The sequence below is a fragment of the Podarcis pityusensis genome, assembly GCF_964106645.2.
Source record: "Podarcis pityusensis genome assembly, chromosome: 1".
In the NCBI taxonomy this organism is placed as follows: Eukaryota; Metazoa; Chordata; class Lepidosauria; order Squamata; family Lacertidae; genus Podarcis; species Podarcis pityusensis.
Genome location: NC_138028.1, coordinates 138,014,431 through 138,034,640, shown reverse-complemented (window position 1 = coordinate 138,034,640; position 20,210 = coordinate 138,014,431). Strand labels below are relative to the sequence as shown.

General features: G+C 40.3%; 1 protein-coding gene across 5 annotated transcripts in view; it reads right to left on the bottom strand.

The window, feature by feature from the left end:
* Positions 1-20,210, bottom strand: part of ERBB4 (erb-b2 receptor tyrosine kinase 4) — an 836,864-nt gene that overhangs the window by 135,400 nt on the left and 681,254 nt on the right. For all 5 annotated transcript variants that reach the window (XM_081015663.1, XM_081015662.1, XM_081015664.1 and 2 more), the window contains 3 exons: positions 16,987-17,119; positions 11,278-11,400; positions 10,793-10,891 (listed from right to left, as the gene is read on the bottom strand). In XM_081015663.1, coding sequence (XP_080871789.1) covers positions 10,793-10,891; positions 11,278-11,400; positions 16,987-17,119 — 355 coding nt within the window. The remainder of the gene's footprint in view (positions 1-10,792; positions 10,892-11,277; positions 11,401-16,986; positions 17,120-20,210) is intronic.

Genomic DNA, 20,210 nt, shown 5'->3' with positions numbered 1-20,210 from the left:
CCTGGAAACGTCCATATTGCATGCCCCAAGAAATGATCGAAGGAGGGTATAAAACATGTAGAGACTATACTATACCAATATCATAAACGAAGATTTTCATGCCTCAGTCAGCATGACCAATGTTCAGGGTTGATGGGAGTTGTAGTTCTACAATATGTGAAGGGCACCATGTTGGCTACCCCTGTACTATATGGTAATTGGTCTAAAGGATCATGAATCAATTTTGTCATTTGTATTGATGTAAACCTCCAGAACATATAGCTAACTATTTAGCTCTATCCCCAGTATATTTCATCTTATTGCTAAGGCTAGTGGCTAATGCAAATAAAGTTTCTATCTGTCCACTGTAATTGGACTAGTGATAGGCAAAGTTTTGGGTTCAATGTGGAACTAACATGACCTACTTAGTAACATTAGATTCTTTCATGCCCAGTTCTTAAATATGGACATGCTGTTGTTCTCCCAATGACATAGTGTAATTGGGCCCAAGCAGGTCTCCTCCCTCTGTGACCCTACCCCACCTCCTGAACTTGCAGTCAAGACCTGCAGCCTTCCAAGGCACACATGTTAGGTATCCAGGAAACTACATGCAACATACACAGACACACTTCAAAACATTGGCATGGTGATCTCTCAAAAGAGATGCCTCTTTTTTTTGCTCGTGGTTCTGAGCTAGGAGCCATTTTAGTCATGAATCTAGGCCCGTGGGCTTCAAGTCAACACAGGGATGGATGAAGCAATAGTTTAAGGCAGGGCTTTTTTTCAGCTGGAGCTCACTGGAGCTCAGCTCTGGCACCTCCCAGGTGGGCACCATTGCCATTCTATACCAGATCGTAGCTAAAAGGGCCGAGAAGCGATGTTGCCATTCTAAGAAAACAAGGGAGAAGTTAGTGGTGAGCTCCAGTGAGGGTGGATGATCACTAAGGAGTGGGTTCTTTCAGTGGTAGCAACCAGTTATGGAAAGGACTCCCTAGAGTGGCTTGCTGCGTGCCTACATTGTGGTCTGTGTGGCCTTTTTATTTTCTCAGCTGTTTTAAATACATAAGAACATATGATCCGTTTGCTGGATCAGGTCAGAGGTCTAGTCCAGCATCCTGTCCCCACACTGGCCAACCAGATGGCTGTGGGAAACACTGCCTCTGACAGTGGAGGTGGAACATGACATGCTTCCCTGTGGCGGCTTCAAGGCAGTCTTACATTGCTTTATGCTTTCTTTGTGCTGATTTTTATGCAGATTGTTGTTGTTGTTTAAACTTTGGTTGTATTACTATAGTTTTAATAAATGGTTTGTGTTGGGAACCTCCCAGAGCACCTTGCTGGATATATAAATGTCAAAAATAAATAAATGAAAATAAATGAATTTCAAATGTGGCATGACAACTTATACCAAATTTGTCTGTTTCAGCAGCCTTGCTACAATTTCCAGTTAGAGTGTGGCTCAGCACCACCTGCCTTCGTATGAATACACACAAAAATGGCCACAAATACACACAAAAATGGCCCTGTATTGTACCCATGAAACATGCAGACCTGGCCCAAAATCTTTCTGTGACTGCTTGATAAACTGAAAAGTTGTAATGCAATGCACCATGACACTGATAAATGTTTTTGCCTTTCTGAAAATATATGTATAAACGGATGCCTCCTTAAATTTGCCTTCCCCTGTTTTGGTTTTCTATATTGCAGCCACAAAGACTCTTTAAAGTACTTAAGAAGCTCACTGTACTCTGGGCTGGGAATTATTTGCAAAACCTCAAATGTGTGCTGTGTGACAGGAGAAAGATATTAGAGCGGACACACATTTTTTTCATTAATTTTATGGTACCTGTAATTGCTACAGCAAAGAAACATGTCTACAGTGCATGTCTGAGCAGCCTTTGGGAGGAAGCAATTACAAACTGATGTATCTTCAACATATTTTGCTTGCATATTAAGTTTTGAAGAACCTCCTGCAGAATGCATCCCTCTAGACCTGGCTAACTGCTGAAGCTGACGTAGCCATATGTGGACGAAAGAAAAAATTCAAGAGAGGAGTGAAAAGAGGTGCAAATATATAACTAACCATTTAGTTATATGCACAAACAAACAAACCTATCCCCAAGGGTCTCCCAAGAATATAAAGGCACCATTTGCTGACGCATCAGAATAGCTATGAGTCAATCTAGGTGTGACAGGATCAGTGATCTTGGTTTTTCAAGCAATGGGACAGCCTCACTTGTTGTTCATGTATAAAATGTTTATGGAAATCTTAAAGGGGGGGCAGTGAAATTATTCCTCGTCTTACCTCTGCATGCTTTTCTCCCAACTGAGCTCATTTCTAGTAACAGAGCTGAGCTGTGAGTGCTGGAGGCTGCTACTCTCAGAGCCAAAGAGGAAGAAATGAACCTGGGCTGATGGGAGCTCCAGCACATGAAGCGTCAGGCAGAGTTCATCCTCAAGGCAAGGAGGCCAGGGCACACTACCTGGCCCCTCCACTCCTTGACAGAAACAAAACCTAAGCATCTAATAATGTAACTCGATAAACTGCAAACAAACAAACAATTATGCAGGCAGAAAGCCAAAAGGGGTGTGGGGCCTTTCCAGTATTTTGCACTGCCTCTCACAAGTATGCCTATCTGCCTACTGGATCAATCTGTCTGTCTATCTATATCTATCATCTATCTATCATCTGCCTTGGGTGTGTCCTCTATGCAATGAGATTTATTTTCCTTTGTTTTCCATTCTTTACCTTAACTTTTCATTTGGGTGAACTTGAATCAGAACAACTGGAAGAGCAACCATTTTTGTCTGTTTGTCCAATCTTATCCTGTTGTTCTTACAGGGTCCCTTTGAGAGTAAGAATTCCAAATCAGACCAACATATTATTTCTTTGCTTCTCCAAAGAGGCCATGGAATCAGTAAGCAGGATTCTCCCCCAGGACAGTACTACTAAGGGGCCCGCAGTGTCTGCTCAACTTGAAACAATGTTGACATTTTGCAAACTCTGGTTTTCTGTACAGCTGCAATGCTCAATATGGAACGGGGGGGGGGGGGGGGCTTTTTCTTTTTACCCAAGGTAACCTCATTTGCAGAAGGCTCATGTTTTGAGCAGAGAGGCAGTGGTTCACTATCTCCATGCAACAATAGTCAATATTTTCCCTATCGCAATGGCTTGGCTTTGCCACCTGATTAATGAAGCAGCTGTAAAATGGTATTGACTGTTAATATCACTCTTATCACAAGCAAATTGGTATTACCTCTCCCAGTTATCCGGACATTTTCCTCAAGAAGATAATGCAAACAGTTAAGATAACACTAAGGCCCAGGCTATCTGTTGTTGACCTCATTTTTTAATTGCACAATAATGGTCTATTTGTCCAATTAACAACTAGTCTTCCGAACTAAAGCAAAAACCCTTCTGGAACTATTTTTAATCACTGTAGAGGCAAAATCTAAGATAACACACACACCACTTGTAACTAATAATACATATTTAAAACTAACAATGATGAAGCCAGGATCATACCACAGGGCAACATTAAGCACTAGTCAACATGAAAGGCTGACAACGGGTGCTGAATTCTAATAGCCAGCCAGAACTAAGTTAGTAAGGTTTCAGCCAAGCCTTACCAAATACTTGTCACTTTTCATTTTGGAGTCAAGTGAGACATTTTGGCAGTTTTGGGTAAACAACTTAACCAATATAATGTGAATATCAGTCTTTGTCTGGTGCTGCTGATTTCATTTAAATTTTTTGGATTAATCACATGAATGATCACACCCAATTAGGAATCATTGTAATAAAGTGGCATGACATCATGACGTAATGCCGCCAATGAGAGTTGGCTATATGATGGTGTCAATGAGGGAAATTAATTATTATGCCCACAGTCCTATGCATGGTTACTTAGAAGTAAGGCCCTTGAACTCAATAGGACTTAGTAGACAGTGAACATTGCAAGGAGTGTCAAAAATGTTAAAAAGGGAAGAGTTTTTTACATTGTTGAAAACTGAGCTGTTTTGCTTCAGATCTAGATGAATCAGTGTTATAGAGATTTTCAAATACTTGTTTTCAGTTATCATCTTTAAGGCCCTAGAAATGTGGCTGGTTTGTAAGTTATGCATAATCTGAGAGAATTTTGTTTCTCCAGGGGATTTCTGTTTGTTGATTTGTCCATCTTGGGAATATACCTGACAGATATTCAAAGTTCAGGGTGCTCTTACATGATGATAAGGCACCAGGAGCAATCAAACCTCCTGAGACCTCTGAGTATGTGCATTAGGACTCTTATCGAATTTACACCAGCAAAAATCTGTTTGATGTCCTTAACCTAATATGCTCCCTTTTCTAAATTATTGGCTCCTTCTCACATTGAAACAACAATGATTAATGGCACATTGTTCTTTTTCAGGGACTCTTTACCAACACTACTTTACGTTTTGCTGCTGATTTCTGAGCCATTGAACTGAGGTATATTATCACACTCTTGTGCTCAATCTGTTATCATGAAAAATCTAGAAAGTAATAACTTATCACTATAAAGTTCTCCTTTTTTAGAAAATAAAGTTTCAAAAATTGCTTAGCTGGCAAATTATATTTATATATACCCTATTTGATTGACTTTAATATCTAGACAGTTCTGCTTCAATCAGACATGTGCTGATTGACTGCTAACCTTGAACCATACAGCAACCTCATTGGAAGGCATTACATATACACTGAAGAAAATAATACCTTGTATTATTAACACACATCCCATAAAACCTTCATTTATTATCAGCCTAACAGCAACCTGGCATATACATTACCATTTAGAAATTGAAATACCAACGTGTCTACTCTGAATTGCTAATATAAGCTGGAGGCATGCAGAGAAAATTCCTAAATAATAGGAAGTTCTTTGATACAGACTTTCCATTTCTTATTGTGAAGCATTGGCACTAATTGCTCAGTTCTGGGTAACAAATTCAGCTTTTAAAGCTGGATGTTCTTTGCCTGTTTCTTTTTTTACTATAGTGGAAAGGGATTGTTTGGTAATTATGCCTCTCATTTTATTAATTTTAAATATTTCCTTCTCTTTGAACTTTGGGAAACTTTGAGGCAGCAGAAAAATTCTACGTTTGTAAGGAATGAGCAGGAGAATTCTAGCTTCAGCCCACACCGCAGTTACCAGGAGAATATTAGGAGCCAGAAACTTTGACAACAGAGACCAGAATGCCCAGGGACTTTTCTTTGAGGTTCCTTGGGTGGGCCATTGTTGTCCTCCATGTACCCGATATGTATAAATGTGACAGTCTTGATTCCACCCTTACGAATAACTTTGCTTAAAAAGTCTGTGCTTTTTAGGTTCTTTTCTTTCCTGGTTTTTGTTGAGCCAATTGGGAGCAGTGACCACTGTGCTATTAATTAAAAACATACGTAAATGGCCAATTGTAACCATCATCATCATCCAACATGGTGTCTTGGGCTAACCAAGTCAGAATGATGCAAATGGATGGTCTGCCAAGTATCCAGGGGAGGGCTGGATGGGGAGGTTTCTGCCGGAATTGGGGCAGCCTGATAGTGAGGGCCCTGGAGGCAGTAATGCAGCAGGGCTCCCCAGGAGAACACCGTGGCTTGGCCCTCCCTCCTAGTGCAGCCGCTGCTCCCCACCCTCTGCTACATTCTAATAGATAATGACTATGAAACATTGCTAGCCTTATCATCCACGAATTTGGCTTAACTCACTTTTAAAGCCATCTAAATTTGAAACCATCACTGTATCTTGTGGTAGCAAATTGCAAAGTTTACCTATGCTCTGGGCAATGAAATACTTTCTTTTGTCTGTCCTAAGTCTTCTTGAATCGGTCTGGGTTTTAGTGTTCTTGGGTGGTCTGGATTTTCGTGTTGCAAGGTGGTGGTGGGGATATTTTCCTTCTCTACACCATGCATGTTGTGAAAGGCATCTATCATATTCCCCACTTTATAAACTGAATGCAGGACTTCTGTTTTTATTCTTCTGTGGGAAGAATAGCTTACCTGGGTAAAATATAGTTAAAGCAGAAAAAAGAACACTGCCTTGAACATTTCCTTGTCTTCCTGCAAAATATCTAAAAGCAGGTAACTTTCACTGGTAATCAGGTTTCTGGTTTCCTAGAGGCTGATTGCTCCAAGGCATTGCTACATCACATATTTAGCTTTTAGGAACATCCTCAAGCCTAGCATCTCCAGAAAGGACGAAAATTTCCATTACACTCACAGTGGCCTTTTCTGCCTGGAAGTCACAACTGTATCAACAACCTGGGGGAAATCTGCAAACTGAACTCCCAAGGTAAGTAACTGCTCCTGTAAGAGACCCATGCCCCTAGGTTTGCCCGAGGGTTTGAGATTAAACCGACCAAACAGAATCATGCCACTTCCTACCAGTTGCAAAATGAGGTCCTCATTCTTTATGGAACCCCTCTGAAAATGTTCAGGATGACACCAACATGTCCCTAGGAGAAATTAGTTGTTTCACAGTGGAGAAGCCACTCTGGAAAAGCCCCTTATCACTGCACAAACCTGGTGTGCTCTTAGCGCATAGAAGACAAAGTCTGGCAAGCATTTTTGGCTAATCTTGTCAACATAGTGGGCAGTCTTATTGAAACTTTTGCTTACTGATCACAGAGTTCTAACCATCATGGTGTTAAATGCCTTACAAAATAAAACATGTCTGTTATTTTTCTGTACTTGGGGGTGGGGGTGGGGAGAAATCTGATGCCTGCATTCATCAAGCCAAGCCAAGCCTAGTTTTCTCTCTTTTTCCTCTGCAATCACTTTATCCATCAAACCCCCTTTGAGCTAACTTAATTTATTTCCTGCATGCTTGGCAGGAGTGGCAGCTGCAAGAGCACTGGTCAGTATTATTTATTATCTTTATGCATCACTAAACAAAACACTCTCCTTGGACATGAAAAGCTATTTCTAGGGATATTGGTGAGCCACAATACGTCTGGAGGAAGTCAAGAATCCCCTCGATCTTAATTATAAAACCATAAAAGAGACCAACTCCCTTTGCAGGCTCTCTTACCAGGAAACAAATGAGAATGGGAAATTTATTTCAAATCATAAATCCAAAAACCTTCAGTTTAATTTTTCCCAAGCTAACTTTCTCACCTAGCTAAGCAGCAGTGCCTTCTATTATTAGCTCCTGGCCCAATATTGGCTGACAAGCATCAGTCAAGCTGTCTTCACCTCAATGAGCTTGGGGACTCCCAAGGAACTCTACATATACAGACTTCTGCTTGCAACCCCTAATTATTTTCGAAGAGATAATGAAACATTTAAGTGCACAGAGGTTAGATTAAACTTGTAAGTGGATCAAAACCCTGGATGAAATTACAGCTTGTGCAACATCGCCTTTTAGAAATGCAAGACTGTTTCTTTTCTTTTTGCCTGATGAGATGTGTCAGACTTCATTGATTTCCTTCTCTACTAGTATCCTGGATAGTTTATTTTACTTTCTAATCAGGAGTGCACTCCATGGCATGTAGGTTATCTCTGCTTTGATGATAAGCTATTGGCTTTTGGCAACAGCCTCATGGCTAGTTAGAAATTCATGACACCTCCAAGTCAATTGACTTACAATGTATTAGGAGAAGGGAGGAGGGCTGGGAGACTTCATAGAGCACAGAAATTAATGTTGTTTTGAAAAGTTTCCACACAGCCAATTGGTGGGTCTCTTAGTACCTGCCTTTTCTTTCACAGACACAACACTATGATGCTTTATACCTTGATGTTTGTAAGGTGAATGACATTCACATTCCACCCACTGCTTCCCAAGTCTGCAAGTTTTTTAGGTTCCCTTATCTGCATCACCCATCATGGAGGCTATAAACCAGAGCAACCTCAAGGGCATGCACTGCAAGGGTAGAAAGATTGCTCCATTATATAACAGATACAAAACCATGGATGTTCAGCTAGCAGAGTTGCAGACACTCACAATTTGAGGTCACTGCTTTAAGGGCACTCCCCAATTTTAAGCTATGATTTCCTGACATTGTTTTTTCTCCCTTTCTCATTATTTCACTAAACAATCATATAACCAACAAAGGTTAGCCAAACTAATTAAAGTAAAGCAAAGCATATTGCAACAGATCTCACCTCCTTTCTAAATCTGCATTCGCAAAACAGATTCTGTGGAAGACAATTGCAGAGCAGAAGTATGTTGTAAACACTGGGCCAGCTTCAACTAATAAGCTGTGCTAACACAAGCCAGTGCTGCAAGTCCCCTTCGCACAATGGGGCTCCCCTCTCCCTCCCCCCCCAGTGTCCCTAATCAGCTCTGGGGTGATGGCAGAACCCACAGAAGAACATAAAGGAGAAGGAAGGAGGAGATCATTCCACCAGGCACACAGAAATGCTTGCATTGATGGGTAATCTGCTGAGTGCTACTTTGAATTCTACCCGCTTTGTTTTGCTCTAGTAACCCCATTTTCTAGATACCTTATTTTGACAGTTCTTGCAATGCCCAAGCTGCTAAATCTTTGCTGAGTTCTTTATAAAACCTCAGTTGCATTGAAAAAGAACTTTTTCTAAAACTGAGGTGCTAGATAGCTAAGCTCTAAGGTATTCAGGTGAAGCCTTTCAGGTGAAGTCAACCTCAGAATTTACAACCTCAGAGGAATGATGCAATTAATAATGGCAATATGATGCAATTATGAAATGCATTGAAGAACATAAGCTGAATGAAGGCAAGCCTTTACAGCAGTTACTCTAGTTTTAATTTAATCGTGAACCAAATTATGGACTTTATGGATGCCTTTAGCTATCTGTTACAAGAGATCTTTGTAAAAAAAAGAATGGAACACAAAGGAAAGATGAGGACTGAAATAACTTTTGAGTGAGACATATGAGAAATAGTATTTGCTGTGCTAGGGGGAAAGGTACCATTCAAACATAGGGATTTTTCTTTGCTACTGAATTCAATGTCCCCTGTTGAGAGAAATATAGGAGGGGGCTGCCCACATCATGTACTAGCATGATGCATTATGTCATTATAGTCATTATGGATACATTAGAAAGTTTTCAAGGGTACTGAAATGACAGCCCAGTTGCCAAATTGCCACGGCCTATTCTCCTTTAGCCGTACAGCATTTAAAAGGGGCCCAACTGGTCACAAAGCACTCCTTGGTTTCATTTTCTTTCTGCCACCCTTAAAAGATTAAACAAAAAGCAATGGCTCCTACTGCTAATCTCTTTGTCTTCTGCAGAATAACAGGCTTTCACTCTTGCATGTTTTTTGTGTTGTCGCTCTAATTGGCTAAATTAAAATAGACATCTGTGCATACGAATCAGAATAAAACATTTGCAACAACACATGTTGCTTTACTCATTCCACATGTCAAAGAGAAATGTCATCTTATCAGTTGCAAGGATAAAGTTCCAGAGCTTGTATCACAGAGCTGAGAAAGGTTCAGAAAAAGGCAACCAAAATGATCAAGGAGATGGAGCAAATCCCCTGCCAAGAAAGATCCAGGTGTTTTATTGTGATCTACAGGTCTGCAAGATATTCTGGGTTGTTTTCCCCCCTGTAACCTGAAATCCACCAATCAGCATCAAATGCAAACTACCGTAGTGGAAGGCAGAGACAGATGCAAAATGGTGGCGCCAATTACCTCCTGCAACCACCAGGCCATACACTATGATGAACTGCATATACAAGTGCAAATCCACATGTATGTTACTACAGATCAGAGGTTGCAACACAAAACTCTCAAACTGGTCAGCTGAACAAATGAAGGGCAACCAGTTAATTTAAACCAATAGCTTACAGGAGAGGAACACTGAAGCTGAGAGAGATGAGATTAGCACAAAGCCAGCCACAGCAGAGAACAAGTTATTGCTGATTCCCTTCAAAAACAGCATTCAAGGACAAAGCATCAACTCTTTCCAGTCATGCTGGGATGCAGACTATCCCATCCCACCCCAAATCAAATGTGAATCATGAAAGAATTTTTTTACCAGATAATATTCAATCTACCCATGTCCTCACTTGTGTGGAAGGAAGGCATGCCTGTTTCAGGATTGTATCCCCCTGTCTACTCCCAAGACATCATAACTTCCTTCCAGCTGCCATCACAGAACTTGAGAAAAATTGCACCAAACAATTAATTCTATCTCAAGTAGTCAATAAAATTTGAAGAACCCCCCCCCCAAAGTTGTCTAAATGTAATTTTATCAAGTGATTTGCTTTGCTTTCAAACGCTGCCCCTACCACAATCCCCTAAAGCAAACATTCTTGTCCCACAAAAGCCACCTCGCAAAAAAGGTACGTGACCCATCCACTCCCAGTACACAATAGTCCTGAGGAATATGGTATTATAGATCTCTAGGTGATTGGCAAAGGGTTAGCACAATTCCTAATCGATTAAGAGTAGCAGATTCCATTCCTCTTCTAATCCCGATACAGGGATTAATCCCCCAGCCCACAGATCCTCATATGCAGTAGCAGCCTGTATGTACCTGACTGTGTGTAGGGTTCTTTGCTGCTCGTCTATGCAACACACAATGGCACTGTGTTGTTTCAGAGTTCAAAAGATAAAGCAACAAAGTGGGCCAGAGTTCAGTGAGCTTGAGGAACACTGAGTTGGTACCATATTTAGGTGGACGCTCGGTGCCTAGTGAGTGCAGAGAGTTTGGCCACCAAATCCATGCAAGTTTGGTTCTTCCAGGGCAATTCTCTCTGGGCATCATAAGAGTGTGTTAATTGGAAGAAGTAGTTGCCATTGTGAAGCTAAACCACAAATAATGTGTGTAAACATGCATCGCTGGAACAGGGTATCCATTACTTACATCCATGAACTCCACATTGGCTTTGGGGCCAGTTGTCTCATTCAGGATTTTAATGGCCACAGGAATCTTCACACTCTCTCCCTCAGGAACCCAAACACCCTAAGATGTTGAAAAAGTGAAGAAAACCGTAACTCCAAATTAGCTACTTACAAAACATTTTTCAAAAAGAAATCAACTGAACCTTGTTATTTGCCACACGCCTAAGTTTATCTTAGTACTTTGAGGTAAATGATCCTTTGAGTCCAATTTACATTTTCTAACTGAAATACCTTGCAGAATACTGAGCAGCCCAATTCTGAGAACTGAACACAGCAGTTGAACACAGGATCTGGGCACTGAGTTCTAAGTCGCATGTATAATCAAAAGGCATTTTATCTTCATATTTCAGGAACCCCTTGAACACACTACCATCCTGTTGCCCTGATAGGCTGAAGGTTTCACCAGAGACACATAGTAGATGAACTAAGTCCATCAAAGGCACATACCTTATACACAGTTCCAAAGGCCCCAGATCCAAGGACTTTGACACGTTTCAGCTCTGTTTCTTTCAGAATGCGGAGCTGTGCCTGGTTGGGGGCTGTGCCACTGGGGGTCAAGGGTTCCACCAGCTGCAAAATAAAATTGGTGTTTAGTGAATGCTGGATACAAAAGTGGGAAACAGTGAAAAATGACAAGTCCCTATGCTAATTTCAATGATTTGTTCCTTAATATCAAGTTTCCATTGTAGTTTTTAATTATTTAACATAATAGGTTTCCCTCTTAATTGTTAATAAAACCTTTAAGTGGTTTCCAAAGACTATAAAATATTCTTTAACAATGTTAATAAAAGTTGAATACAAGTTGTGTTGTGTTGTGTTTTGTTTTTTTAAAAAATGACACTATAAATAAAATCAACAGTTAAAAATATGCTATACAGTAGTACCTCAGGTTAAGTACTTAATTCGTTCCGGAGGTCCGTACTTAACTTGAAACTGTTCTTAACCTGAAGCACCACTTTAGCTAATGGGGCCTCCTGCTGCTGCCCCACCGCCGGAGCACAATTTCTGTTCTCATCCTGAAGCAAAGTTCTTAACCTGAAGCACTATTTCTGGGTTAGGGGAGTCTGTAACCTGAAGTGTATGTAACCTGAAGCGTATGTAACCGGAGGTACCACTGTACTGGAGAATTTTGTGGAATCACAAAATGCTTTTGCGTTCTGCCTTCTCATGATGGGCACTGAATCATCAAAGTTTTGTGTTTGGCATGACCCAACCAATGATAAATGCACTATGTCAAATAGTAGAGACAGAAGCATGTGTTTATGTTTTCCACTGAATAAATGGATTTGATAGGTTGTTAATTCAAGCTGGATTGATAGTGATGAGAGAGACAGAACTTGAATGTAAGACTTCATAAAATGTACAGTGATGTTCTTGAACATCAATTTTAATTGTGATATATATCACAATGTTATCTGAACCACAGGATTTAACTGAACTCAGGCTGCAACCGTATACATACTAACCTGGCAGTAAGTCTCATGGAACTCAGTGGGACTTCTGACTAGACATGTATAGAAGTGCGCCAGGGTACCGACTTGAATAAAATATTGGGGGGCAGGTAATCTGCACCCCACATACCGGTAATCACAAGTCATGGTGCACACACATCATTTGAATGGAAACGCCCATCAACTTTTGTTTTTTGGGGGGGAACGACTCCCTAAAATATTTTATGGGGGGGGGGGACAAAGGGACCTTGGCTGCTATGAATTGTGCTTAGTGTTTAGTTTGCTTGTTTTTAAAGCCAGATCCCTGCAATAATCCAAGACATAATCTACACCCCATGACATTCAATGGCAAATCTTCCATTGTGTACATGCATCCTACATTAACTGACACTTCAAAAAAGAAAGGGAAGGAGAGAAGGATGGGATAAATTAGGGTTCAGTTCTAAAGCCAGACCACCAAGATGAGTTAGGATCCAGCAGATTTCCAGCTGAGCCTGCTCCCCACCCCCCAGTGTTCTGTGGGAGTGGGAGGGCTTGGGCTGGATCCTAAACCCATTCAGTTTGGCCACATGAGCTGGCAATCCAGCACAAATTAAGGTGACAAAAAAGTCAGTGTAACTCAAATACCATTTTAAGGGCTTAGGCCATCTCAGGCTGCAGCAGACCCACTAGTGTAGAAGAACTCTGCATTCTCAAACTTAAATGCAATCTCAGGTGTCACTTGTTGTTATGGCTGAGCATGTGTTTCTATCAAAATACCCATTTATGACAGATTACAGAAAGTATTGTTTTAAAATACGTCAATCCATCAAATAAACTGTAGGTTCCCATTCCAACTTGGTGTTATCCTGATACTTATCTCTGCAAGGATTACAAGAGATTGTGTTTATTAAGACTGCTCAAATGAATAAGCATTTCAATGTACAGGTAAGATTAAGGCCTTGGAAACATTTAGCTATCTGAGTACTCTGCCCAGAATGCTCTAAGAAATTTAGCTAGTTTCTTTCTTTTCATCACCATCAAGTAAGTGGTAAGTGTTGTCGTCATCCATAGATAAATGGTAGGTGAAACACGGTATTTGCCAGTATGACATCATTTGCTATTCAAAATGTTATGTTCCGGATATATTTCTTTATTTATAAAACCACACATACCCCACCTTTCAGTCTTAAAAAATGCCCCTAAGGAATCTTCAAATTATAATTGTAATTGTAATTACTCAAATAAAACAATAAAAAACCAATAGCAACAGCCATCAACCTGGGCCCCTCCAGATGTTTTGGGCTTCAACTTTCATCAGTACCTGGGGCTGGCTGTAGTCGAAAACATCTGGAGGACATGAGATTGGCAAAGGTGCCCAAGAACATAAACAGAAAGCCATTATAAACAGTCAGCACCTTAATATTTAATTGATCCACCTCCCTTTAGTCTGCTTTAAAGATAACGTTCACTCCAAGCTTTTTTCACAAGAAAGGGGATTTTGGGGGAGGTTGGATTATTTTTCACAATTACATAGTGCTGGAGACCCTAATTTAATGCACATGCCCCCACAAATGCTCTTCCATGTGCTATGAGTTGTAATCCAACAAACCATGTGAATGGAATTCAGTCAGAAGATCGTCAATTGATTAGAACTATACAGTGCACTTTTGATTGGAAATATATATTTCTGTAAAAATAAATGGGAAAAGACTAGCCTCTAAACACTGACAAATAGCCTGTCTTCTTTCAGGATAAGGAAAAATAATTAAGGGCTACTCTTGTTCAAATTGGGTTGAAACCACTGCAGTGTTTCAAAGTGTCTGTTTGCAAGGCTAAGTGCTCTGTGCATTGCCATTCGAGCACCATTATCATGCCTCTGTGAACATTGCGGACTACTTAATTAGTTGTATATAGACTACGCTGCGCAGGCAAAAATTATCGGGAACTGGGAATTACTTTATTAATCTAGAACAAAAACAAATAGCAAAGAACAAAGCCATGGACATAAACCTGACACCATAATTTTTACACTCTGCTTCCCTTAATTAACTTTCAAGCAGCCAGATGTATGCCAAACACTAAAAATAGGTGTGAGGAAGATATACGTTATGTGTACAAATTCTGATTTGTATTTTTATATAGTAGTTACAGTATCCAAATATACTCATACTCATCTAATTAATTCTTGTTATTATTTGCTATCATATTAAGTACATATAAATATGTTTAAAAGAACTAGTTAAATATGCAAGTTTAAAACCCTATTGGCCATCTTATACATTGGATACTTAAGATGTTCTACACATCTGACGACATCTCCAGATTTTGAAGTTAGGATGCTGCAATATTATGCCCACTTACCTGGGGAGGGGCTCGGTCCCGCTGAATTCCAGTCTACCGGAAGCAATGTAAAGCCATCATAACTAGAAGTCATTGACAGTTTTAGCCTCCATAAAGTTATCTGATTTGTTTTTCCCCATTCCTTTCCTTTCTTTGATGAAAGGAAATCTGTCCCCTTATTTCTTTACATCCCTGTTTACAGAAGTGTACATTTTAAAAGTCTCTGATTTTAAAAACAAAAAATGATTCAAGATGCCTCTTATGTCCCTCATCACACTTGAATTCAGTGCACTTTCTTCTAGAAAAGTAAGTGCTGAAACTCACCATGAAGGCCTCCCTCGTTCTCTTAAAATGGCAATGGTGCCCACCGGAGAGGTGCCAGAACTGAGTTCCAGTGAGTTCCGGCTGAAAAAAGCCCTGCTTGTACTACTGTATTATTCAGCAAGATTTTAATAATGTTAACTGCAAGACAATGCAGTGTGCCACCCTTCACTACCACTGCCACTAGTGCTAGCTGTGACAGCTGTGCTGCCTGGGGTACCTGGAGCTGGTTTTGGTGCAAAATATCTAGAAGGCACCAGGTTGGCAAAAGTTGTTTGATAATGACTTCCAAGTATTTTATCCAGTTAATTTTCACTGTGTCCAAATTACTCCCATTTTTCAGGCATCAAAATTTGACTCAAAATATTTCTCTCTGTGTGCACAGAAAATTATAATAGATCAGATCAGATCATCCATTCTCCTTATATTGTATAGTCAGTTGCGCAGTGGAGAGAATCTGAAGCCTTAGCACGATCTAGGATGTTGCAAAATGATTGCTACATCATTAGCATTTCCTACAACACTTGCATCGTGTAGCAAAGCAAACAGAGAAAACGGCCCTTAAGGCAAGAGCAGCAGAGCCAAAATACCTTGCTCAGCTGGCAGACAGCCTCTAGAAATCAGATGCCAAATGTTCAAGGTTTGAGAGTGTGGCACTATAACCAAACTGAGTGCTTCTAGGGTTATAGAGGAAGATTAAACATAGAGGGATAGTCTCTCCTATTCATTCAAAACACATAGAGCATCCTTAAAGCCATTTCAAAATTAGAATGCTTCAAAGCCAAACAATATTATTTCTTTAAAAATAAAAAAGCAAGACCAGTTTCTTCTGAACTGGTTACTTATGGCATGGCTATAAACCAGTCAAATCAAGGGTGGATCAATTAATAAATTTTAAGACAGAAAAAACAATAGAATTACAACTTCATCAAGGAATTTCCTTTACACTGATCTGCTATGAAATTAAAGCTTGTCTTCATCTAAGCCTAACACTACTGAGAAGAAATAGATTTCTGTTCCACTTGTAACTGCAAAGTAAAGCTGGATTTCTAAAGGCCAGCAGTTCAGATAAAGCAGGATCAAATCATGTTGGCAGTGTTTTGTTCATATACAGCATAGTTCTATACACTCTGAAAAACTTGTTAAACGGCTTGAAATAACCAACTGCATGTTTTGAGCTTGGACTGAAACGAGCAGTTTCAAATCAAGAGCAATGCATCTTGGGAGCCTGCACACATTAAATGTCAGGGGGCCTTAGGAAGAAAACTTTTATTCACAGCCCATCATTAAACAAAAGAGCTTTCAGATAACTTCAGCAACCTCTTCTCCAGCTCCCACCAACTAGGGTTGGCAATATGCACTTTTAAGGGACGCATAAAACATGTATTCACCAGGTGCAACTTTTTCCACCACAGAGATGCCGTGGCAAGACAAGCAGCAGCTGGCAACATTTTCTCATACTCTCATGCAGTGGACAAACATATGGAGTCAATTTTCCCCCAAATTAAATTTATCTGGTCTTCTTCAGCTTCACAGTCCTGAAATTTTGAGATGAGCACTCTTGATTGCAACCCATTTCAAGAGCTATCATCATGGATACCCAATGATACCAGTCCTCAAAAATAAATATTTTTTTGTGGAAAATGGGTAAGGATAATACATGGTTTAATCTCAAACTAATTTAAGGTAGTGGGGGAGAAACTCATACTGGGGGAAATGCTGTGAATTATACTCTTCTAGGAAAAGGCATTCAGGAACTCAGTACTAACTGGGGGCCAAATTTGAAGAGGGCCCCAAGTGTTTATGTACAATTGGAGACAGGTTTTCATTAAAAGTTCAGCAACCTGTTTGGGACAATTGTGGAGGGAATACACCCACACATACACACACTAATTCTACATAGTCAACATAATGGTACCCCATTATCAGTAGAGATATTTGGATGGGAAGAATTTCATGAACAACTCTTTATAGGAGAATAAAAACAATTTGGACAAAGCTGGACAGAAATGCCTTTGTATGTATCTAGTGCTTCGTTGCAGAAGAAAGAAAAACTCTTCACCTCAGTCTCCAAGAACCTTCGCAAAGCCCTCTTTTTTTTGATGCTCTTGCGCCTCACATAAACTGCAAACGTCAAGCCCAGAATGACGATGATGAAGAGTCCTCCAATCACTCCAGCAGCTATCAGGGGCGTTCTGTGAATCAGGAGCCAACAGTAAACTGTGAGTCACAGGAGCAGGTTTGTGTGCATGCTTACAAATTAAATTTTGTGAAGTGTAAGGATTTGTGAAGTTAGTATTGCAACATTTCAAATCACACAAAAACACAGTACGATTTGTGACAAAGTTTTTTTCTTTATCACATTCTGTTCTGTTGTTGTTGATGTTGTTTAAGCAGGCCATCATGCATGTTTGATGGGGAAGGAGGGCCCTGTGTGGAGAGGAGGCAGACAATTACCATGTGTTTTGATGACAAATGAAAACACTGAATGGAGAAACAAAGATTCACAGTGCAAGGGTTCCTCTCTGCCATTAAATGCCAATTAGAGATGCTCCACAATACTTGCATGAAGAAACTGCTACCCTAGGTAGAACCATGGGACAGGGTATTGCCAGAGGCCAGGCCAGCCCACCCATGAGGCAAGGGGCAGCAGATTTGGCCTCCAAGGAATGCATTGCCCACTGCTGCTTTTGCCACTGTGGCCGCAACAGCTATGGCATGCTCTGCTCTTTGGAGGCTGGATCTCCTTGGCAGCCTGCCCCTAATTCCACTGCTACAGCAGCAGCTCAGTGAACAGGAGGCACTGCAGGTCTCTCCGCACTCCTGGGGAAGAAATGTCAGGGGCTACCCTCTAGAGTCTCCTGGTCTCTGCATTCACCTGATATGATTCAAAGCAGGTCCTTTTCTTCCCCATGACAGCCTTTGATTCCCACTTCCCCCCTTGTCCTTGATCGAGATATTCACTCACCCCTCCTTCCCTGGAGAGGGTCACCATGTTGTGGTTCACTTTAGGTGCCAAAATGTCTTGGGCCAGCTCTGGCCAAATGTAGTAATTCACACAAAAAATGGGTTTTCCCCACAGAAGTAAAGACTGTACCTTGCAATTCCATGCAGTCTACTACTGTGAGCAGTTATTTTTGCAACTCGGGCATTGAGCATATTACTAGAAGTCATATCTAGTCATAAGAAGTTGAAAGTGGACAGTGCTCACACCAGATTCTCATTCCATTTGGGGACATTGATTAGTCGTGCTCAAATTGTCTGGAAAATGTTTTAAATTTGATTCTGGCAACAATACACTGACATTTTTAAGGGATGATAAACCCATCTAGACCAGCTTCCTATGCAAAAGCAAGATCCTCTAAAGTAATAGCTTATCTTAGCTGAACCATGTTATATTGTTAGGAAGATGAATGAAAGGTCAAGGAATTAGGGATCAGTTGCAATTTCAACAATTCCTCAAAATGAATTGTGACCTATTCAATACAATTTTGTCAAATCTCTCTGAGAAAATGTCAAGGTAGGAGTCTCATGGATGCCATTTGGGTAATATTATGAGAACTGTGTTTAAGTAGCAATATTTACCGTATATATTGTATATATTTATATACAAAGAAAGAGGTTTCCAATATTTATAACATTTGTCCTTGCAACCATCCTATGAGGTAGGCCACTATTTTTCCAACATCAGGTAGGCAAATGGGCTAGTTTTAGGAAAACTGCAAATCTACGCAGAAAAATTATGGCTGAGAAGCTGCACCTAGCATTTTTTCCCTTTGAGTCACACTCATCTGTCATTATTATTTTACATTATGCTTCTCCAAATGAAAATGAAAATTAAACACAGTTGGGTCCCATTAGTTTCAACTGAATTTAGGTATCTTTAACTTGCACCCACTGAATTTAACAAATTGATTAAATAAGCCTGTGTGTGTGTGTGTGTGTGTGTGAGCGCGCGCGCGCGCGCAAAGCCCCACAAGAACTTGTCACCTCTTCACAGTCCATCCATTTCTGTGTGAGAGGAAACTGGAGTAATGTGGTGCGTAGGGCTGTAGGGAAAAGGGGAAATCAGAGGAGCTTTGTGTGTGCAGATAAGACACAACCCATCAGAAGGAGAATCCTAGAACTAGTGGAAGATGACTGCTTACCACCTAATGGCAGACCCTCCAAGTGTCCCTATTTTCCAAGGAAAGTTCCAGATTTACAGACATTGTCCTGGTTTCTGATTTGATTCCAGAATGTCCCGCTTAGGATGTCCGTATTTTCACTGGAGAAATGTTGGAGGGTATGGTGTTATGCAACCCCCGAACCAAGGAGATAAGTTACTATACAACTTTTAGAAGACATCTGAAGGCAGCCCTGTATATGGAAGTTTTTTGGGGGTTTTTAATGTTTAATGTCCTATTATGGTTTTTTTTTACATCTTGGAAACTGCCCAGAGTGGCTGGGGAAATCCAATCAGAGGGGAGGGGGTATAAACAATAAAATGATTATAATTATAATAATAATTTTCATCGGAGAAATTTTGGAAGATATTTAATGGTGAAACTTGATGTAAGGAGGTAAAAACATGCCTTTCACCCATTACGTGCTGCTTCTCAATTTGGTGTCTATATGTTCTGATAAATGCTAAAGACAGATCCAAATGACTGCTGTCCTTTTTCATTTTCAAAGGAATAGCAGTGGCTGCTTCTTTGTCCCAGAGTGCATTGACAACACCTGAGATCTTTTGCACGGGGCACCAACTTACTTAATTAGCCCCTAGCCTTCTATATAGGTTGCTGGCTCTAGCATTTCCCTGACATAATATTCATCTGATGTTTGTTACAATCAATAGGTCATGTGCCTATCTGCACATGTGAAATGAACCTGAAAACACTAGAAAAAAGTTAATACTGATTGCAGAAAAATGCATTTCTAAGGCGACTTTTCTTTACTTGTACAAGCAGCTGACCCATAACATATGCTCCTTCCAGTGTCACTAATAATGTTTAATGTCTTAAGATGCTGAGCAAAGTCTGTGTGGGATGAGTTAATTAGTCCAGTCCTTCCCTGGTGCATTTTTTAAATAGCCATGTTGACCTTGTGCATGAAAGGCCACAAAAAGTAACCTGACATTATGACATTTGTAAGCACAAACTATCATAGTCTCATTATCATGGTATAATGTGCTTCTAAGCTGAATAAAATAAGGCCTATACAAGTTAAGGACAAAGACTTTCCACTTAGTTTTTAAATATACAGTAGTGCTAAGGCCAACATAAGTATTACTATTTACACTGAGCA